The 24073-nt window shown below is 40.9% G+C and overlaps 1 protein-coding gene across 1 annotated transcript; it reads right to left on the reverse strand.

Annotated features, from left to right (window-relative positions):
• Nucleotides 1–360: 360 nt before the first annotated feature.
• Nucleotides 361–23447, reverse strand: ell (elongation factor RNA polymerase II). Its single transcript, XM_077534654.1, has 12 exons — nt 23260–23447; nt 13757–13801; nt 10174–10295; nt 9184–9347; nt 8460–8710; nt 8255–8379; nt 5366–5447; nt 4657–5245; nt 2994–3057; nt 2454–2625; nt 2324–2368; nt 361–2076 (listed from the first exon to the last, which is right to left on the reverse strand). Exons 1-12 carry the CDS (start codon nt 23392–23394, stop codon nt 1972–1974), a joined length of 1899 nt encoding a protein of 632 aa, XP_077390780.1. The 5' UTR covers nt 23395–23447; the 3' UTR covers nt 361–1971.
• Between the last annotated feature and the right edge of the window lie 626 nt (nt 23448–24073).

Raw genomic sequence — 24073 nt, forward strand, 5'->3', positions numbered from 1 at the left:
CAGTCCCAGTCCCTTATGGTTTTCAAAAAGCGTGCTTTGGGTTTTAAGCACTGACATTTCCAGTTACATCTGCCTCCCGGGTGCCCTCAGAATCACCCCCCCCCCCCCCCCACTTTTTTTTTTTTTTCCTTTGCTTTTGCTCTCACATCAGCAAGACAAGAAAAGAGGTTGAGGAAAAATAAAATGTATACAACAGGGCCATTTTGGCACAATCACTTCAGCATGGCTGAACCTTCACTCACAATGGATTTTCCGAGAGTCCAGGACAGGTCAGTATGCAAACACAAACAGTGCCGTAAATTCCCACATGGGGAAAGCACTGAAGAAGAAGAAGAAAAAAAACCCTATGAGTTCAATTGATCACATTTGAGTGGAACTTTTTATTTTTTTTTTCCAATCCATAATGCTCTGCTCCTGGGAAAAGATGCAAAGATTGTTCATTCACAAAGCATGCGCTCCAACGATAACAAAATATTCATGTGGACAAAAAAAAAAGAAAAAAGAAAAAAGAAAAACAAACCCTCACAGATAACAGCTAGGTGAAGGAGAAAAAGTGCTGATTTGTCATATTCACATAAAACAGGGGATCTTTTTCCTATCAGGGGGCGATTTTGGGTTGCTATATGAAATCATTTGAGGGCTTCTCATCACAGTTCCTCTGACCCCCCCCACCCACCATTTTTCTTGACCCATGGGCTGCAGGTTTCCCCACCCCTGACACAAAGGATCTCCCTATGCTGTTCGCCGCATGATGGAAACGGACTTGCTCTTCTGCGAGCTTGTCTGACATCAAGTTTTTTTGGGGGAAAAGGCAAAATGTGGTAAAGGGGCAAACATCTGTTGCAGAGGATGGCTTCATGTTAACAGTCGTGTGGACGCAACGTGACCGGAAATGGAAATCTGCCATACTAAATGCATGATTGTGATGATATTCACAAAATGTCATTGGACATTTGGGTGAAATTTCAAGATGGATGCTAAATACTCTCTAACCTTTACACTTCAACGCACGAGCACTGTTTCAGTACTTTTTGAACTGCTCTCCTCTTAAAGGAGTGGAATGGCAAAACTCACAACAATCCATAAATAAATCAGAACTGACATTTCATCATCATGCTGTTCTCATTTGGACATCATGGGACCAAGCCAACACTGAGTCAAGTTGACTTGTAAAGGTTATGGTGCATTTTGGGTTCATCCTGAAATTTGTCTGAAAAGCCCCAAGTTTTTATCAGGAGAGCATTTGCAGGCTAAATGCTTTTAGGCGTGTTCAAAAAGAGGTTCTTTCATCCATTTGTAAAACTGGATCTGATTCTCTCTCTGTTGGCTACCAGCAGATGTGCGGCTCTGGTCAAACATGAAGCCTCGCTGGTGAATAAAGGGATCGGGAGACTTGAGACTTCCGGAAAGCATGGCGTGCAACTCCATCGACATGTGCGTGCTCTCTTTTAAAGAGAGAAGAATGAAGGGCAAAAGGCAGCTTCTGAATAAAATACTGGCTGAATTTCAAAATGAGGAGAGACGGCCTTGAAAAAGCGCTCATATTCCCCCAATCACTTTGAGGCTGTGAAAATAAATACATCTCAATATATATAAGGCGGGGAAGACTTACATTTGTTTTTCCTAACTTAAACATTTGGCCTGCACTTCCCAGACTCAAAAGCAGGACAGACATCTCCTTGGAAAGAAGTGTTTTTTTTTCTTCTTTAAATTCCCTGATTCTTTCACATCTCACTAGAAGCTGAAGGAAAAAAACAAAAACAAAACAGCCTCACGAGGCCCGGCAACGACATCTTCCACAACGAAAAGAAAAGAGGATTCCGCTTCCTTCTTCGAGTCCCCACATGAGCCTTTGGCCTAAATGAGAGCATCCTTGTCCAAACGCAAAAAACAAAAATAAAATATTCCAGAGTTTTTTTTGTTTGTTTGTTTGTTTTTCCTTTTTCCTCATCCCAATAAGTACTTTTACTTTCAGAGTTGCTGTTGATCATACTCGCCGATGACTCTTTTGATATGTGCCAGTTTGTTGTGCAGATATTCACAGCGGTTCTTCTCTTGGCTATAGTTGGGATTGATCTGAAAAGCACGGAAAGACCACGGTCAAAAACAAGTGTACAGTGGTACTTGGAGTTTTTTTATTCATTCTGTGGCCATACAGTTAAGCCAAAACACTCAACTCGTCTTTCCACACTGAAATTGCCATTAATCTATTGAAGCCACCTCCCAAAAATAAAACGATTTTTTTAAATCAGCATAAGGCACTCTATACAGTATTTATATTTCTAATCCCATTAATTGATGTGTTACGATGGCACAAACCTACCTTTTTAATGTTATGATACTCTTGGAGTATCTGATTGTGGATTGTCTGTAAAGGAGAGAACACACGAGAGCATTTGTTTTTCCATGTCGGCGCTACACAAATAGTAGCTGCTTCCCAACAGAAACGCTACCTTGTACTTGTCCGTGCCTTGTTGCAACTTCTTCAGCTCGTTGTCCAGCTCAGAGAAGTGCCTGGTGATGCTTTCGATGCGAGCGTGCAGACCGCGGTACTCGCTGTACTCCGAGTTGAAGTCGTTTTTGTACTTCTGGCGCTGCTCTGGAGACGTGATCACCGTGTACTTCCTAGGCGGGTATTAAGAGAAAGAGTTGGAATAACGAACATACAGCACAAAATGCAATGAAATTTGTGACTGGACGATTATTTCTTTGGCTTCTTTCATTAACGCATTGCACATGCTCAGCTCTGCTGCTCATCCCACAAATGCATGTTCCATATAAGAAATGTGGTACCATTTAAAAAGGAAATAAACAGCTTCTAACACCTGACCTCATGCATGACTAATAATCATTCAAAATTAAAAACATGACCTTAACTTCTCTAAGTGACAAGAAAAGGATTGTGATGCTACTTTGAACACGAGTCCGCTGTTTGGTCACTTCAAGTGCCGAGGTGAAAAGAAAAACGGCAAATGTGACATTGAAGTACTTACAGTAAGTAGTCAGTCACCTCTGGAGACGATGAAATACTAGTACTGTTGCACATCCCGTTTAGAGCTGAAAGACAATGACCGTAATATGAACATCTGCCGGTAACTCCATAACAAGTCACGTTGCATTCAAGACTGCTGGGTAATCGGAAATATGCCACTGAGTTCATGAGGTCTGACCACAAGAATCTTGTATGTAAGCAAACAAAATGGCCAACGACCACGTGATAGAGTAGACATTAGATTATCTTCTAAACAGTTTGTGTTGTGTGATTAGTTGTTGTAAACAAACTATTTTTTGGTTAGCCTCTCTCATTTAGTAAGTAATGAATAGAGGAAAAAGTACATCATCTTTTAGTTGAATACTGATCTAACCCAAGGTTTATATCCAATTTTGACACATAGCAAGCACTCCTTTGCTTCATTTGGCACTTTTCCTGATTCATCAGTGCAACGCTGCGCCAACTCCCATTTTCCAAGATGGCCGCCAATGCCAGTGCATCTGCCTGCAAGATCTAATACAAATATCCAGTGTCATCTATGTCCAAAATGTTTATATTTAGCAAAATGGAGAAAAAAAAAAAACTTGAGGGAAACCACAACTTCTGTAAAAACTACAATCAAAAAGAAGTAATCATTGCCATATTCTCCTGCAAAATGACAAAAATTTAGTTACTCCCCTCAATGGCTCATTTAACCCATTAATTTCATGCACCAATTTCCATGCCTGTTGTTTTGAATGGCACTCCAAGTTGTCATAGTTTAGAAATATGCAACTTCCTAGATTTTCCTCTAATGCATCATTAGCAGTCCCAAGTTGGCTGGATCAGGATGTACAAGTCTCCAGCAGAGGTCTCTGTTGAATCAGTGAGTCACACACTTGAAGATGAATCACTCACAGTGATGACTAATGAAACAACATATGAGGGTTTGCTTTTAATCGCTCGTGTTACTTTATTACAGAGTAAATATATTATGTTATGATACCAAACTATGGGGTTGAATGGATTTTTGTTTGTGCTTCAGCCCATATAATGACTCACTCCCTGTGTAAATTTAGAGTTATTTGTTAAATGGGCTACTACTAGTTGGAGATGGCAACAAAGTGAGAAAACCAAAATAAAACTTGGGAGGCTGGGAAGAGTTGGTGCGGCTATCTTGTCAAAGTTTATGGCATTCTATTGAACGCGTTCCTTGCTTTATGACTTTCACGTTTTCAACACTGCAGTCATGAGTGCATTCCGAGTCAAACCACATTTAGTTTTTTACATTTTGGAAAGTATCACAAAAAGCCTGTATGCTGAAATAATATTACAATAATAATAATAATAACAATAATAATAATAATAATAATAACAATAATAATAATAATAATGATAATGATAATGATAATAATATTACCATGTTCCCAAAGACGTATTTATACATTTTTTGAAGTGAAGGGGATTGCTTCAGTGAAAATGGCTGGGATGGAATGAGTTAATGGAAGAGCATTATATTGTTCTGCCTGTCACGATACATCACTGGCATAGATGGATGAACAACGTTTGTCATAAATAAATTATTTTCTGCCCATTTTAGTGAAATTGATGATCTTTCACAGCAATCATGCTCAAATGTGAAAAGAAGGCTGCATTGACCTCAATCCAGTACTCTTGCTACTCACTTGTGCTTTTGAGTGGAATACTGATGCTTTTGAGGTTTTCTGGGCTCATCTCACGTGTTCTATCAGGCTCAGGCACCGAGTGTGGACTCTTCCTCTCCTTCTCCTTCTCTTGGCTTCTGGCTCTCCCCCTGTCTTTCTTCTCCTTGTCTTTATGCTTCTTGGACTTTTTCTTGGGCTTTTTGCTACCAGCGGCGGCTGACGGACTCTGGTCGCGCGGAAGCGGAGTGGGGGACGCGCCCACAGGCGGCGCGGCGGTCGCCGAAGGAAGCGAAGGCGCTTGGCCGAGCCTCTCCGCCATCGTTTCCTGGGCGTCGCAGTCTCTGCCGTTGTGGCTCGAGTCATTGCTGACGTCTGACAGCGCTTCGAACGGCCGGGGGATATCCAGCATGGGGAGCGGCTGGGAGCTGGACGTCAGAGCGCCGTCCGACAAGTGAGCACCGAGTCCTGGCTGCGCTCCGCCTGCCTCGCCTTTGCCGCTTGATGAGCTGAGTTTGCCATTGATAGGACTTGGTGCAGCTTTACTTGCAAGGTGCGATATCCTCGGCTTCTTATTGGCGAGGGGGTCAATGAAGTCTGCAACAGGACGTTTCTGGCAAGAAAACCAAATGTAACTTCAGAATGTTTGTATTCTGATAACAGTATGTCCAAAATGACATGTTATCATTGCATAAACGGCCCACAAGGGCTTGGATGTGACCAGTACGCTCACCTGAGATGGTGAGCTGTTAGCTAACTCCTTGGGCGGGCTCTCTGGCAGAGGAGCGGTATTGTTTTGAGACTGGCACTGCTTCCTGGAAGAAAAAAACAACAACATTTATGCCCAATAATTGAGTTGCGCTCACACCATATTTCCGCCACAATGATGCAGACGGGCTGCGACTGGTCTGACGAGAGCTGTGTTAAAGCTGCCAAAGTATGCAATCAGACACCTGAAGTCAGCTGCTGTGGAATAGAGATTTTGTATTTTTTTTCACTATTACAGGGAGACAAAACATAACAGAGTAAATGTGCCAGAGCTGATTATCAGTTATGGGGGCATTTCAGATACTCAGAATAATGTGGTGACCCACTCGTTGTGGGTTTTTCGTGTGTGCTGGGGCCAGAATGGAGGCAGTCAAATGACATATGACTGTCACTGAACCTTGGACGACTGCCACCGCACGAATACACACACACGCACATACAAAACACAGAGATCAGCATGTGCTGGAACTCTGTTGCATCACGTGCACTACGTTCATGTTGCTGTACTTGTCCTGCGTGACTGATAGCAGCTGGAGGTGTGCGCGTAACAAGTTGAGAACAGTATATTCTTAAAATTTATACAATCCACTTGATAAACTAATTCAATCCACCAAGGAATCTGAAAAACGTGGAAATGAGCCTCTTTGTGGGGTTGGATACCAAGAAAAGCAGGGTGGTAAACCTCTCAAGATGATGCAGAGAAAGGTGCATATCGCTTTAGGGGAGTAGCGGAAGTTAACAGCTCATCTGTTCAATATAAGGCACAGGGGTCGGGGTCAATACTAAATTAAAAGCCCCCCATTTCACTGATAAATTCTGGTGTACTTTTTCTGTGAGCTGTTTCTTTTTAACTCATTCATACCCCAAAACGTGTCAATACTTTTTAATACTTTGTCCTTCACTCCCAAAAACGTATATATATATATATATATATATATATATATATATATATATATATATATATATATATATTATTTTTTTTTTTGCAAGAGCAGAAGGCTTTGATGCAGCTTCTGACATGAAGAGGTGGCTTTGATAGTTACAAAGAAATGCCAGCAGGTGGCAGCAGCGTATAAGCTCAGCCAGGGGTATGTTGCAACAAGCTCTTTTTGCCAGTGTTTTCAACAGGAACGTGAATAATGATGAAAGCGATGTTGTAATGCTAATTGGTGCAAAACGGAAACAGATACAAATGTAATTTTTTTTCTTGATGAAAGAAGAGACTAATCTTTATTTTGGTAGGTTCCACTTTTTTATAGCAATAGAACAATAATTCTGTGGGACTTGCAAAATCAGTCAAAATCCAGTAAAAGCCAATTATCGTGCCTTTGCAGAGATCTGCGCTCAACTGAATGTCTTTCTTATGGATTAAGCGGTACGCTCTGTATTATACGGTAGTATTAGTTTGTCACAAACAAGCTTATAGCGTTGAAGTTTGTGATCCGCTGAGCATTGCTGCCTTGTCTATATATAGCCGACTGGAAGCTAGACTTTCCTTGCTAGCAGATCCTGAGGAACTACATTTTTTTTTCCACTGGGAAGAAAGCCAACAGCTTATGATGTCAATAAACATAATGCATTGCTCCAATGGCAACATGTCACGAGTCATTATTCGGCAGACACAAATACAAAAAGGTGCTTTTTAAGCACCCATAATTGCACATTATTAAATGACACAGCATAAACTATGACATTCATTTGCCATCTGATACACAATAGCCTAGATTTTTCTTTTTTAAAAGGACAGGTTGGTATCAAGTTCAACAAGTGCTTGCTTTGAAGCAAGAGTTCTGACTAGAATGTTTGCTAGAGCCTTTACAGTTCATTCTGTGACAGAAAATCTGATAACAGTGCAGAAAATAGATTTCAATGTGAAACCAGCAGAGGAAATCAGCTTCAGGCATCCTGTGTGCCTTAATATGAAGGGCACATCATGAAAAGATAAATTTATTCTTGTAATAGCACCGCTTTTCTCAGAAAAAAATGAAATCTATATTATAATAGTACAACTTTAGTTCCCCAATAAAATAATGCAATATTGTGACTTTTCTTAAGAAAATGTTTTGTTTTCCTTCTCGCATTACAACTTTCCCTCTAAATAAAAATATTAGTTCATCGCAGAGGAAAATAGAAGTTAACGCACATTACTTTCTTGTAACGTCGTGAATTTTTCCTCTGAAAAACTTTTTAAATAATAATAATAACAACAACAACAACAACAACCTTTCTTGTAACTTTACGACCATCCATCCATCCATTTTCTTAACCGCTTACTCCTCAAAAGGGTCGCGGGGGTGCTGGAGCCTATCCCAGCTGGCTTCGGGCAGTAGGCGGGATACACCATGAACAGGTTGCCAGCCAATTGCAGGGCACACAGAGACGAACAACCATCCACACACACGAACACACCTAGGGACAATTCAGAGTGCCCAATTAACCTGCCATGCATGTCTTTGGAATGTGGGAGGAGACCAGAGTAACCGGAGAAGACCCACGCAGGCACGGGGAGAAAATGCAAACTCCCCCCAGGAAGGCCGGAGCCTGGACTCGAACCAGAGTCCTCAGAACTGGGGGGCGGGGCCTTTACTCTTGCAAATTTTAATTAATCTAATTTCAATTTTACTATTCTTTTACCTTTTCAGTTTAGTCTTAATACACTTTTGGTGCATCAAATGCTAATTGCCCCCCCCCCAAAAAAAGTCATGAATTACAGACTGATTGGTCAGTCAGCTGAATGCATCATTTTTAAATTAATACCACATCAATTACATCATAATCACTAATGAAAATCACAACACTGTCATCCAATACAAAAGTCAGGGTAACAACTGGTCACAAATTAAAGCAATCATACCTGTACAAGATTCTCTTGAGAAGCTGCTGGTCTCCTTCCGTGTATCCGGGCCAGTCTTTATGAACTTCCTTGTATAAAAAGTCTTTTAATGTGAGTGTATTATCTTTCCCATTCAAGTTTGCCACCTATTAAATAAAAAGAGGTCACCGGTAAGGTTGTAGCTGAGAAATAAAGTCGCCACGTTCCAGCAGCGAGCGCATGTGACCTGTTGCAGGTGGCTGTCTAGGGAGTCTTTGTCAGACTGCAAGAGGCCGTCTTTCTGCAACCTCAGGAGCAGCTCGGGCTTCTTGTAAGGCTTGAGGGCCAGCAGGTGGACCAGGCGCTCTCGGAGCGGCCGGTGCTGAGTGCTTGCTTTCTTGACCGTGCTGCTGGAGATGATGACCGGCCGAGAGGTTCTGCGTGAGGGGGCCACGTCGGACAGGGCCGGTGCCGGTTTCCGGATCTGAACCCTTTTGCCTGAAGAGTAAAAGGGAGGAGGAGCCACAATATTGCTGGGTTGCATTTCTGAATGATCTGTAGTTGGCAAGAAAGACTATCATGAGATTTGATGATGTCACATGACGGTTTAAACTTTTGAGGCGGCCTTTTATTATTATTATTATTATTATTATTATTAATTTATTTATTTATGTATTTTTTACTTTTGGTTCAACTGTATATTTTGACTTTTGAGGGGTGCGCCATTTTGTTCCTATGTTGAGTTGTCAAACACCAACATCAAATATGGATATGCTCCAGATAAAACAGTGGCTTCCATTTTGTACACGGTGGTGGTGGTCTAAAAACATCTCAGACTCTAGTGTAGGTGGTATAAAGCAAGACAGCTTGGGAGGTTGCAGCATGCACAATTTCCTCTTTTAATTCCCTACATGCATTCAGATATTTTCATTTTTTAATGACGCGTTTTGTTGTCCTGGCATGCCGCTCACCGACGTATCTGCCGCCGGGCTTGATGACAATGGCCCCCCTGCTCCGCGTCTCCTCCTCGACCTGGGCCATGCTTTCTCTGGCCTTCTGGTAAGAGTCGTCCGTGGCACATACGGTAATCTTGTCTTGGATGGCGCCCAAACAATCCAGCTGAATGCTACCCTCGCTGCCAAAACAAAGAGGAAAGACCGTGAGAGGAAGAACAGGGTGGGGTGACTCAAAAGATTCAATTGGGGAAAAAGTGCGGCGTGTTATTACAGACAAAACTTTTAAATAAACGACAAGTTTCATATTGTAACCAAAGACAACCATTACTTTCCCAACTGCCACACGTCTGTGGGTTTCTCCACACGAACACAACAAATGCCTTTCTGTCTGACCACCTTCAACGCCTCCATTCTGACAGTTTGGCAGATGCCGTGGTGGCTAGAGCCTGTGCGCTGTCATTTTATGGTTTCACATTGACGCTCGGTGTGTTGATAAGGATCCATGCGGAGATGTGGTTGAACTCCACGTGACCCTCTTGCTTCGGGACAGAAAGTTTGTGCTCAGTAGAGTGCATTGCCTTTCTGGTTTTTACTAGCTTTGGCTTAACTTCCAGTTTCATTTGATTCAGGCTGCACTTTTTTTTGCAAAGTGGGACATCAATGAGAGCGTGTGTCAATGTGCTTTGGTGCAAAAAGTATCAAGAATACTTGACAACATACAGCTGGAGGTCAAACGTAGGGCTCAAGGAGGAGTGGTCCTACTGACTTCCTTTTTTAAATACACTGGCCTGTCCCCTGGTATCGCTTACATGCTCTTGACACCGCGCTGGGGGCCATGACAAACATTCTGGCCATGGTGTGGATGTACAATTGATATAATAAGTCTGCACAGCCCTGTTAAAATGCTGTGTTTGTGATATCCCAGAAGCGTGATCGACTTGGGTCACGTTTTATGATGATGTGTTTGTGGAGCGGCCAGGCAAGGCTACTAGAGTGGGCACTCACCTGGTGATGTACTGCTGGATGCAGTCGAAGCTGCCCTGCGGGTTGTCTCTGCCCACGTTGGACAGGTAGAAAGTAAACGTGTGCAGTTCATTGGAATTTTCTGACCGTGGTATTGAAATTTTCTGCAAGAGGCAAAAAGGAGAAAACAGCAACATGAACATGTGACTCATCAAAGAAAATTCACTGGATATACATCTCGTAATTATTTGGATTGTATCTTGACATCTTTGCCTAAGCATGAAAGAACCCCCAGGCTGAAAGGACTGGGAGGAATAAAAATACTTATTCAAGGATATATGGCAGGATCACTTTTTCCTCCCGATGCAAAATAATTTAAAACTTCTACTATCCACATAGCTTGGGAATGCATGTAATATTTGTTCTTTTCCATCTTATTACAATTAAAACACGTCATTGTTTGAATTTGAAGTAACTATAAGATCCGCCCAGGGCCTCGCCAAATGTGCTCCAGCACTCTTCTTACTGAAAAAACAAGGAAAGCCTCTTAAAGCTACATAACTGCTTTCCATTCTCCATTTTTCTGGCTTGAAACTATGACAGGTATTTCTCTCCATTTGTTTCTCTCGTTTTTTGTTTTTTTTAAAATAAATAAATAAATAGAGCACATCTGTGATGTTCCATAAGAATTATCTTTGTAGCAACATACCTGGAAAAAAAAGTGAACACATTGATAGCAAGTACTTTTTTTTTTTTTTTTTTTTTTTTTTTTTTTTGCTTGCAGAGTTGTAAATAAATAGAAAATTATACACTGAATGTTATATTAAGGGGCCTTACGTTCAAAAAGCATTAACGCTCTAGCAACAACCTATGTTTTATTGTTTTTACAGTGGGTAACTGTATAACTGTGCAAGAATCGTAATATGTAATTCAAACAACTGCCAGCAGTAAAGTATTTCCATTATTTGCTATGGCAAAAAGTCAATCTTAACAAATGGGTGCTTGGCCCATGGTTTGCCATTTTGATGATCATGAATTGAAAAGTGCCAAGATATCTTCCACCTAGTCCATTGCGTACATATAGTATATTCCTCAACGTTTGAGGTGCCGACGTGCGGTCAGAAGGCTCAACTCTGTTTACTGAAGGGCTTGACATGTGTGAAGAAGAATGCATGCGGCCCACTATAAACACATGTCATTTAGTTCCTGTCCATTGCATGACACACACTGGTTCTTACCATAAAAAGCAACTTAAGAGTTGCTTTTCCATGAGCTTAACTGACTGATGCGTTGTTTCAATCAATTCAAGGTCAAGACCCACTCAAGGACACCAACGAGAAATATCACATTGTTTTCCCTGACTGTTTGCTTGTTGCATGCACACAGCTGCTTTTACATTAATCCTGCTGATCAACAGACCAAAGAGAAAAACAAGGCCCAGAGAGTGCAAACACATAAATCACACAGGTTTGTAATTTAGCGTTATTGGCAGAGAGCGTTGGTTGGCGGCTACGCAGCTATACATTACAGGGATATAAAATGTAATGCTGCAATTTGAGTCGGAGAACTCTGAAGCCAGATGAGATGGACGGCAGAATGATTGTGATGCAGGGAGGCGAAGCCACAGAGGACTGACGCAGTTGACTCAGTGACTCACTGTAAAGAATGAGTCGAGAGCGAGGCTCCCCCACACCAAATGTCTCCCGGGTCCAAACTCATCACATGCGCACATTCCGTACAATTTGTGAGTGTGAATAGTCAGAATATGTAAGAGAGAAGTTGGAATTGTCCTGAGAAATGGTGTAGCACAAAGTTGTTGCTTGAGGCTGAAATGGCAAATTGAGGACTCCCTATCTTAAAAACACACCATTTGATTCCAGTACGCTGCAAGTTCAATTAAGAACAGTATGGGGCTGAATGGACAATTACAAAGTGCCAAAAAATAACATGTCAGAATCATTCTACTGTATTGACTTTGAGGTATAAAGGGTAAGGTAAGGAGAAGGCATATCTAAGAGAATAGAGTACACTGCAGCAAAATCAAGACTGTGAACTACAATACTGCAGCGTGCAGAGCTAAAACATCAACGAGGTAAGCTAACAATTTTGATTTAGCACAGAAGTACAAGTAAAATGCACTTCAAGTGCTTTGCCTCACTGCAACCACAAAATGGACGAGGTGAGTGTTAAGACATTACTAAAACACAAAATGAGACAGCACATCCTGTCTACAAACAATGCCCTGTTTATAGCTTTGGCTACTGGTACAAGTGGATTTAAACAGGCTGTCCAAACACCCCCTCCTGCTTTGTCGTGCCTGCAAGTCTGCTCATCTTTTCATGCTGCTTGGCATCAGGAAAACAATACCTCTTTTCAGGATGGACTCATTAGAAAAAAGGACAAATCGCCACGCGGTTCCTCCTCCAGAGCCGCACAGACGATCAAAGAGACACACAAGTAGAGCGACAATGGATGCCATGTGGACAAAAGGTCAAATGGGGTAAAGACGAATGAGTTACACTGGCTAACAATGTCCAACGATTGTGTTCCTATTACAGAGCAAACAATACAGCTGATGGCCGAGTGACACTCAACATGTTCCTGTAAAAGCTCTGAAATCTACAGATTCCCGTCATGACTCACTTGAGGATCAATCATGAACCTCAAGTACACAATTTCAAAATGTGACGGTTACGGTGAGATTTGTAGGCAAACTGTTAACTGTTAACAAGCATCTCTGAAAATTGGCTTTTCATTTGGGCTCCTCCCTTTTTCCAAGATAATGTGACGTTATGGCATACGCAACTGCCAGGTTCTTAAATTCTTTTTCAACGTTGTTTGTTTATAGACAGATTTACCTGACTCATTGCATCATCTCATTCACACGACAGACATCTGCGGTTACACATGTTAATCCCCCCCCCCTTTTTTTTTTTAAAATTTCTTGCCTTCCTGAAGTGGAAAAAATGCTGGCGTTGGTTTGCATGAGCTGAGTCAAGAACTGAGAGTGAACGCTTGTAATGGTGTCGTGAAAGCATCTGCTGTGTCATTTAGCCACTTTCACACTTGTGCCGAACATTCTGACCTCAAGCAGCAACACATTTTCCAAATGGAGTCAGTCTGCTGCAACACTTTGTGCGGCATAAATGTATTAATAGACGACAACATCCAATCACAAACGTGGCAAATCATCTGATTTGATGTCAACTATGGAACTTTTTTTTTTTTTGCTAACATACAGGCGGTTGTATAGCTCCATTTTTGGACACCTCCCTTGATTTCTGAGTGACAAATGCATTAATCTCAAAGACAGTTTATTGAAATTTGGTTTGTTTGGCCTTGTTTTGACTTGACTTGGGGCAGCTGAAATGACTGCCCTGGCAAAAGAAATTGCAACGTGTCAAAGCGACTTCGTGCAAATACAGGGATGGGTATAATAAATGATTAATCTATTATGAACAACGCTGCCAATTGTGGAACAAATTGTTGATAAATGGTGCCTTGAAGCAGTTGAGGCAGAATGGACTTCAGTTCATTTGGTTACGCTAAAAGAAAAAAAATAAGTTGAGCTAGAAGTGATAAAAACTTGCAAAGGGACAAACAAATGTGTGGTTGCTTGACTTACCCCTTGGTTTCCATTAAATGTGATTAAAGGTTGTGATGACAGGACCTAAAATGAATGAGAGAGAGAGAGAGAGAGAGAGAGAGAGAGAGAGAGAGAGAGAGAGAGAGAGAGAGAGAGAGAGAGAGAGAGAGAGAGAGAGAGAGAGAGAGAGAGAGAGAGAGAGAGAGAGAGAGAGAGAGAGAGAGAGAGAGAGAGAGAGAGAGAGAGAGAGAAAAGTTAAATAATTTCATGAATGTTAAACAGATCTAGAGTTGCAACAAATAAAGACGGAATTCAAATGTGTTGGGCAGTCAACACTTTTATATCAGTGTGCAAATGACAACATCTATGAAACGCAATCCCATCAATACAAAGATGAGCAAAAGCCAGTAAGTTTGCCATCATCGCGTCCTGCAGACGCATGACAGATGATTCGAGTCCTTCACGCAGACAACACTGGGAGCAAACCACTGACATTTTCCAAATACTTTCAGCCACACACGCAGCAGAATAGACTCGGTCTGGTCCATTGGTGACACGCAATCATTTGTCACCATTACCGGAGAGAAAGAGGAAAAAAAGCCGAAAAACGTGATCATGTCTTTTGCAAAGCACATTAAGGATTTTGGTGACATTTTGTGCTTCATCATGGAAGGAGGAACATATTTGATTTTGAACAATGCACTTAACATGTTAAGTACCCTGTTGACATTTTAAAACAAAATTCACATGGTTCCTAGTTTATGTAAAATGATACACCATTACGAATATGGGGCATCTGCATTTTTACCCATAAGATGAGGTTTTATTTTTATGGAATGCTAATTTTGCTACCACTTACTATTTACCGTGGCATAATGACTGCCAAGAACTTCTTTCTTCAATTAAAACAACTTTTTTTGCAGAAGAAAATGAGAAATCTGACTCACATTCCAGCAAAGAGTGAGCCTGACACACGCACACCACAAAGAGGAAGTCAAATTGGCTGTTCCCCCTCCACGCGGGGTTGGCTCAAATGAAATCAAAGTTCACGCGAGGCCAAGTCAATCACGCTTTGTACTCTCACATATGAAACATTCAATCTCTCTTCTGCCACGCCTATAATTCACTTGAAGCAGCTTTTTCTGGAATGTATAGTTGACCAACTAAGGTCCCAAATGAAATTCAACACAAACTTATATTTACAGCAGTCACATTGCGACTTTCGACTTGACAAAACAGCAAGTCACTCGCATGATTTGTTTGGCACAGTTTTGATGGCCTTTGTTATGGAAAAATAATTATTTAGCATGTAATGTATTGTGGAGACCTGTAACAATGGGCTTTTCACTTCTTGTACATGAAGCAATATCGAAGTGACCTCGACTGATAAGCCTGCTCGGAACAGACTGCTTTCTCTCCTGTCTAGCTGATCCTCCCCTTTCTCCTCGCAAAACCTAACCAGGCTGCATAAAGAATCTTCTCATGATAATTTAGGGTGCACACACCCTCTGTAAGACTCGTGTATATTTGAAGCTTCAAATATAAAGAAGCCCAAAAGACAAATTGTTTCCAGACAGGTTTCATTCATCTCGCCAAACTACTGAAAATCCACAACACCTTTTGGAGGTGCAATTACGCGTTCACATTTTTCAGTTTCTTTGGTTGAAATCGGCATTGGGGCACCCAAACAAAAGGAATTGTATTCACGTCATGGGATTCAGAGAGAGAGCGAGGTGGTGCAAATCCTGCCCTGACATTCCTGACAGACTAAGTGAAGCTGGTTCTGCAAACCGCACTGGCCGTGTGACAGCTCTTGCTCAGACAGCACCTTGCTGACAAAAGTCACTGCATGATTAATTCATTTATGGCCTAACATTTTGGTGCTGGGAAATTGTTAACCATTTGCTGTGGCCATCTTTACATACAGTAGATTCTGTGTCACAATTCACTCCAATGAATGCCTGCTTATGATGAATTTTCCCAGCAACAGACCCTTTCACCTCTTGAGCTCAGCCCAGTGGGAACACCAAAAACCTATCCAGGAACACCAGACCATTCATGGAGCCACCCTCCTTGGTCAAATCTCGACACGGCACCGGTTTTAGCACTCCAGCCCCCACGCCCCCTCCCGGCTCCGCAAACATAGTGCTACCATCAGCCCGTTCATTTGAATAGGCTGCTGACATGCCACTATTCTGTGGGACCTGATCCCAGAATGTTCCACAGAGCTAACCTTGGGGACAGGGCACGGGTCTGGACCGTGGGATCGATGGCAAGGCCGTGGATGCCGCCACACACTGGCAACTAGAAGCAGAGTTTGTAGCAGAGCCGTGAACAGAGGAGGGGCGACATCGGCGTGTCAGGGAATTCCGAGATGCCAGGACAGAACTGTTATATTTCACACCCGGCACTCACATCTCCCGGCCTGTTGTATTGACAGCAAATGCCAGATATACATCATTAGGGTTGGAACACCCATGTAGCTAGGGGAGTGGAAACCAAATAAAAAGAGAGGGTGGGGAGGGGATTTTTTTCAGAGAGTGCTGTAGTGAATTGTAACAGTCAGTTCCTCTTCTCTCTCCTCGCGAGCTTTGAACTGTCTTCTCTTCTTTTTTGTCATGTTTAATAAATGTCAAACAGGTAAACCTGACAGTCTGACTGGTCAAATTCAGATAAAAGCATAAAATTCTTTAACACACTTACTGCATGTCTTTGCAATATGCATATTGCATAGGCCAATTTCGCGACATATTTTTTAGATATATTGTGCAGCCCTAATTGACATTTTCACATTTGTAAATACTGTATCTGATTGAAGCATTGCATACCAGGTCTTCTGCTATGCTAAACTATAGATAGGCCATACGGCCTAAAAAAGGTAAAAAGTCAATTTTATTTCCTGCCAAAAATATGATTTTCTGGGCGACATGGCCAGAAGAAAATGAATAAATAAATGAATAAATAAATAAATACAATTATATATATTTCCAGTCATTCAAATTACAATTTTAATCTAAAAAAACCCCAACATTTATTTAAAGGTTTCATTTATTCAAAAATAATTCCTGTGGAAAATGTTCAAACAACACAAATGTATGCTAATTAGAAATCAGTTTTAACATAAACTTAACATTCATAGTTTGTGCTTAAATGCCACAATTAAGTAGTTGGCAGCTAGCTATTGTAAACATGTCTTGTAAAGCACCCATCCAGCATTCTGCCACTTGTGCAAAATTACAACTCACAACAACATTTGGATGTAATATAAGATAAGAACAACAGACTCTTTTGGCCAAAATCCATCCTTATTAGGGGTGTGAATTTCCTAGTACCTGACGATTCGATTCGTATCACGATTCACAGGTCACGATTCGATTCGATACCGATTAATCACGATACGAATTTATAAGTCGATTGTTGCGATTTTTTTTCATTCAAATTTAGAAAATACTAATCAGTAAGCTTGTAGAGTGTAAGATTTATATGAAAATGTATTATTTATTTATCTGAAATTTCAGTCTTATAGAGGTTGTAATCTGTTTCATGTTTGAACAGCATTAAAATAAAAATATTAAGGCTTAATGTGCCGTTCATATAACATTCTTCCATGCTCAAGGTGTGAATCCTAAAAAAAAAAAATAAATAAAAAAAAATCGATTCTGCCGATTATTGAATCGATTCGAGAATCGCGCGATGTAGTATCGCGATATATCGCCGAATCGATTTTTTTTAACACCCCTAATCCTTATATCCATTTATATATTCTACCTATGCTAAAAAAAAAAAAAAAAGGAATCTTAAGACAAGTCTGGCCATTGATTGGTTCATTAGTACTTCCCTGATGAGTGACAGAACATCATTAAAGTGGACAAAAGCTTATCGGGAAGACAAAACCTGCGTGTGCACTGTGCATAAACTCACTCTGCTGGCATACCGCTCAAGTCTGAAAGCACGCCCGAGGCAACGCGTGACGTACGTGCCACCACTTCCGTATTGTGGGTCAGCGAGTGTGTCTGGCGTGTATGCGGTGACAACAGGGTGACGTGATAGCTTGTGAGAAGGTTGCCACACAAGACTAAGGACTACTGTGACATTTCGAGTCATATTTGGCCTGAGCGGGTACGGTCATCTCGCTCTCTCTCTCTCTCCGTGTCCCATGATCAGCTGAAACTGGAGAGTCAGCATTCCTTAAATAACCATTGCAGCGGCACATGCTAACCCGCTTCAAACTACCAACCCCCCCCAACCAAGCCCATCTCCATTTCTTCCCATATCATTCCTATAGTCTGTATGACCAGCAATTCAAATAAAATAAAAACTGAAAGTGAAGCCAATGACAAATTCCAAGAAGAACGGTAAACAGCTTTTCTGAAAACACTTAGGTGCAGATTTTGGCTATCACGCATACCATGTGAGCAGACGGCAAGGCCAAACAATCGTGATTGGAGCTCATCTCCTCCATATGAATGGATTTCACCTTTTCACCTTTCATAAAAAATAAATAAAAACACAATAAAAAATAAATAAAAATAAATATAAACATACATTTTATTGATTATTTAACAAACGAAAAAAATAGACCATTTTACAATGTGAACAAAAGACTCAACAAAGGCAACCACAATGACACTCAGATTTCCACTATGGCCCAACAACGGCCATTTGAATCTGTGCCAAATGAAGAGCCTTCACACCGACTTCCCAGCAAATTGGTGCATTGGAGGAGAGTACATTGTCTCAAATAACCTGTGACTTTCAGAGGGAACGTGACAAAGCGTACATGGTCTCATTGCCGTTCAGCTCATGGACTCAAATAATTCCATGCATGGCGATGTCAGCGACAACATCTTGCACCGCAACGGGTGTGGACAGGGAGTCTCGCGACCGAACTTGTCAAGTGTGCATTCAAACAGCCGCTGTGTGGTGCCACATTAATATAATTAGATGCATGGCGAAAAACAGCATGACTACTACTGTGGGGTTGATGCCACGGATGGGACTGGACTTCCAACTAAAAATCAGGTCCAGCCCAACTACTGCAGTCTCGTTAGCAATAGCATTAGATTTTTGAAAATGCTATTAGCTTGTCAACGCTATGGCAAGCTCCCAATAGAAAATGGAAAACGTTTCAGTTTACAATAAGAACATCTGCCAACCGCCAAGCAATGCTTAGTAGTGCCTTTGTGTTCAAGAGCGTTCTTGTTTTTTGTTTTTTTTAAATATTTCCCACAGATGAGGCGATGTAAATGTATTTGTTAATCTTATAAAGTAACAGTAGTGTTAGTCACCAAGGTAACGTCTTAAAAAAAAAAATACACTGGAAAAAAAAAAGCAAATCCCACAAAAATATTGAAAAAAAAAAATAAAAATAGGTGGATGGTGGGTGCGGGTACTGGGATTGAAGTTGATAGACTGGAAAAATGTGGATTTAGGCATTAGAACAGGAAGTTATTGCCGGTTTCAATGCTTAGGGATATGGGCAGCAAGTGTTAAACGTAACACACTTTTATTTTCTTTTTTTTTTTGCGGCTCCTGCACATGGTTACGCATCTGATTCATCCATTTTCTGAACCGCTTGCTCCTCATAAGGGTCACGGGGGGCGCTGGAGCCTATCCCAGCAGGCTACGGGCAGTAGGCGAGGTACACCCTGAACTGGTTGCCAGCCAATCGCAGGTTACGCATCTGATAGCGGCAAATTCACAGGCGCCAACAATCTCTCATACCACATCGGTGCATTACATACAGGACAGCAAGGTGGGAATAATCTGTGAAAAGCCATCTTAGAATGAGAGTGTGAAAGGGCTTAATGTTGAACCCTAGATACAAAATAAAAATATAGCAGCCAGGAAATGCATTTTTAGCATCGAAAGCACAAGGTCCTCAGATGAGGTACAGAAGACCTGCAACAGTGTAAGACTGCTGCCAAGGACAAACAATGTTAACTTCCATCAATGCACATTTCAGAATTTTGACATTAATAACTAAGCATTACTCACAAAAATGTAACATTGCCTAATTTATTTCTTTTTGCTAACTTGCACACCACGAAAACACTGCTCATATAAACAAAACGACAAAAAGCTCAATTAAAAGTTTAAACAAAAATGATGTAATCATTGCACAGTGAGGACTGTAATCATTTTACCCTCACATCAAAATCCTCAATCAAAAGTTGCCTTGGAGGAAGACGAGCTCCGGCTTGCTGTTGTAATGAGAGCGCGACCAGCCGACAGTAGTCACGTCTCAAACAGGAAGCATCAAAACGCCACTGCTTGATCACTGCTGTTGCACATTGGACGTCATCATAAACAACTTTTCTTCCCCCCCCCCCCGCATAATGCTACTGGAGTGCCTCACAGAATAAACAACCGGAATGGTTCACACAGTCTGGACTCTGGAATAAACCAAGCTACAAAACCATTTTGTAAATATTCTGCCACAAAAGTACCGTAGCATGCGTCTGACTCTGGATGGACCTAATGCTAATTCATTTGCATGTGTAAATAAATGTGAAATTTTGTAGTCAAAATACAATTCAAATGCTTCATTAGTTACAGTGTTTGTCTTTGTGGTATATGATCATAAGAGCTCCACACTACTTATTATTAGGAAATGGATGTGCAGGTATTTTGTGAAGAATTTATGGCACTTGATATTTGGATATCAGGCATGAGTGTCAAAGAGTATTTTAAAAATTATTTCAATCATTGGTACGAAAAGGTAAAAGTTGTTCATTTGAAGCTATCAAATTTTCGCAAACGTCTCTTCTTCTTTAAAGACTACCAAATTATTTGCCAACTCGCCAAATGAAAAATAACTGCGTGACCAAATAACCAAATACTTCCAACAAATTAATTACTGCGGCAATATCGTAAAAAAGGTGTTAGGTGAAGGTGATGCCATCAAATCTTTGCAAACAGCTATAGTTCAAATATTGCAAAGCGTTATTTGATTTTCGATTTGGAAATCTGAAATTTTCGGCAACTAAGGTTCTATGATAATATCACATAAATGCATTACTTTGATGCCACCAAATTCTTCACCAAATTGGCTATGAAACTCAGCTACTATGACAATAGTGTAAAAAGGGTTCAGAACTCTTCACTCCCCACCTCCCAAAAACTTCAAATTCTTCCTTAACAACTAACAACGACTACGTGTGAATTAGACTAAACAAATTTGCCAAGACAGCTCGTTTGGTAATATTATCAATATTTCAAAAAGCAACAAAAACTAAACCATAAATAGGAAGCTAGTAATTAGCCGCGGCAATTTATAGTTGTGGCTCTTATCAGCTGTTAGTGGCACTGTACACAAACATTGCATGAGGAGATAAGGCCTCCTTCTCCTGACTAGCCAGGTTTTCCCTGTCAAATATTTATAGAGGCTGAAATGTTAGAAGGCAATCGTCTGGGCAAGTAGCAGCAGTCCCACCACAGCACAACCATTTCCACAAATTAAACCAGGGGTGTCAAAACTCATTGTCGTGACTGTGAACAATGTACACTGGTGCCTTGAGTTATGAGTTTAAGTCATTACGCTCACAAAACACTCATCACAAATCATCTGCCCCCATTTGCAAATTGTCTGACATGTGTTGCTGTATTTGTGTTCAAATGTCCAGCTTATAAAAACGGCAACATTGAGGCTAGTTTCATTAGCTTACCAAGGGTGTTTTGCATTGTGTGTTAGCATTAAGCTAGCAGACTTTCGAACACAGAAATCAGAAGTCTTGTAAAATAATGGGAGCGAAAATACACTTACAGTTCATTTTATGTTCCAGGATTTGGTGAAAATATCGGTTAAAATAAGAAATGCAATTTTGGTAAAGATTTTCTTGCCAAATGAAAATAACAAATCCATTTAAAAAGAAACATGAAGGAGGCACACTTTATTTTCTTTTTAGTAAGCCATATAAAATGTTGAGGCTGGACCAGATCTGGTGCCCAAGTCTTTAGTTTGACACTTATGGGTTAAACTGTGATCCTCTCACACCTGGGCACTACAACAAAAATAATTCATATTTGGCATCGATCAACATATACCGATCACATAATTTTCCACGTATGCCGATCAGTGGAAGCTCGTTCACAGCACTGCTATTTACGGGTGCGTTTCCAACCTTTACACTGCTCCAGTGAAGTGAGAAAAACGAGCAAATAAAGTGGACTCTCAGTTCACAGGAAAAAGTAAAATAAAAAAAATCTGTTCACATGTGACTTTCTCGTGCAAATGTTGCTTGGGTTGACGAACTGCGCTTTCTGACAGTCACATGGAACCGTCATTTACACTTTCGCTTTGTTTCAAGCGTCACGTTTATCAGCGCAGCATAAACCTGTGGATTAACCCTCAATATGGCTTCAACTAAGAGAAAACAGAAAGTTATTGTCAAGCTGTAGTATTTAGAAAGTAACCTCCACCTCTTTATTTGATCCATCTTTTTTGGTTGGTTCACATTAATTAATAATAAATAAATAAATACATAATTTTGTATTTTTTTTAGTGGCTTCCACAGCCTGGTGACATGCATTGAAGTTAAAAAAAAAAAAAAAAGTTCGATCATAATAAGTCAATTTAAGGTTGTGTTTAAAGGGCCACTTCTTACAAGTTTTGAATAATGTCATTTCTGTTTTCTTTATAGTGAAGTGGGGTGGTGGTGGGTAATCTATCAAAATTGAAAATCTGCCTTTTTGTGAGAAAAAAACAAAACAAAAAAACACCACGTTGCTAAATCCGAACCTCCGCTAATGAAAGTCACAGTGGGCGAGTGCCATTTAAAGGCACACTACAGCGTGTCAGACTTTTGGTTTAATTACACTTAATAAAAACGGGTGATTCCTTTACATTAGCATTTATTACATTTTATAGTTAATAGATGGATGGATGACAATAAATTTGTGTTTACATGGGGAGGAGGGTTTGGAACTGATTAATAAAAATTCTATTAATTTAAATGGGGAGATTTGATTTGAGGTGCGAGTGATTTGAGTTACAAGGGGTGGTCACTGAACAAATTAAACTCATAAATCAAGGCACCACTGTACTGTACAGGAGTTTTGTTGAATTTAAGAAGCCCACTGATGGTGTGGCCACTTGCTGGCTGCTTCATCATACAGTTTTGACAGTTTAACAAACTTTCTGGAAACAAGTTTGGAGTGAAATGTGATATTTCACAAGCTAACCAGGGAGGGGAAAATAAACCCCAAACAAAATAAAATATAAAAATCGAATGTCCCGGTGGAGGTTTTAGATTCAAGTCTGTGTGTGAAAAAAAAAAAAAAAAAAGCAAGTAGCTGCCTCATTCAAGTCAAGCGACTCAGAGGGGGAACCGAGCGGCCGCGAAAATCCCCTGGTGTGGCCGCCTGTCAGGGCTCAAGAGGGGGGTTAGCGAGTTGGTGTGGACCAACACCCCCTCCGCACTCCGGCTTTACGACCGCCGCCGCCTGTCACAGCCCTCGCGGACACACTTCCAACAAACCCCCTCCCTCACCTCACCTCAACCCGAAATGTCTCGTTTCGCTGGGGCCGCGGGTGCTCTTACCTTGCCGCCCCGGTAACCCTCGAAGGCTCTCAGCGCGCTGTCAGTGAGTTTGACGTGGAAGACGGAGACATTGCTGCCGTTGCTCACTCTTCCACAGGACAGCCCGTAGCTCTGCTCCTCTTTCAGCGCCGCCATCTTGGCTGCCGTTCCCACTGCCGCCGCTACACTCACACGCGCGCACGCACTTGTGCCGTAAACCGTAAAACCTTCTTTGGGTAGTCAAATACTGTCGTCACCAGATGACGTCACTTCAACGTATATTGATTGACACGCCCACTTACATGCGCGTCAGTATATTAATAGTTATAACTTTTTTTTTTTTTTTTATTATTACGAGTTTAGATTAAAAATGCGTTGCTACCAAACTGGGACACGAGATGGACGGCATTCCAGTTCCACCAAATTCACGTTTAGACGTGGTGTATGTAGACAAACATTACGGTTAAAAAAAAATAAAAATAAAATAAAACTCTTCTAGGAAGGCTTCATTTCAAAGAAGGGGCTGGTATTAGATCATATTACGTCATTACAACGAGTGTGGGAAGATAGCTTTCATTATCATTGAAATTTATGATTCAGAACTAAATACAATTAGTCTAACCCATAAAAAAAACCATTTAATCAGACGACTGTACATATGAAATTTAATCATACTTCATAATTACAAATATATTCTATTACAGGAAACTAGTGATGGAAATTTATCTTCACATCTGAAGAACATCACATCATCGACAATACAGTATATTCCAATCTTATCAGATTAAAAAGAAAATAATTGGGACATTATCAATTTTGCATTGTGGTTGTCCTC

Source organism: Festucalex cinctus, chromosome 10, assembly GCF_051991245.1.
Source record: "Festucalex cinctus isolate MCC-2025b chromosome 10, RoL_Fcin_1.0, whole genome shotgun sequence".
Taxonomy (NCBI): domain Eukaryota; kingdom Metazoa; phylum Chordata; class Actinopteri; order Syngnathiformes; family Syngnathidae; genus Festucalex; species Festucalex cinctus.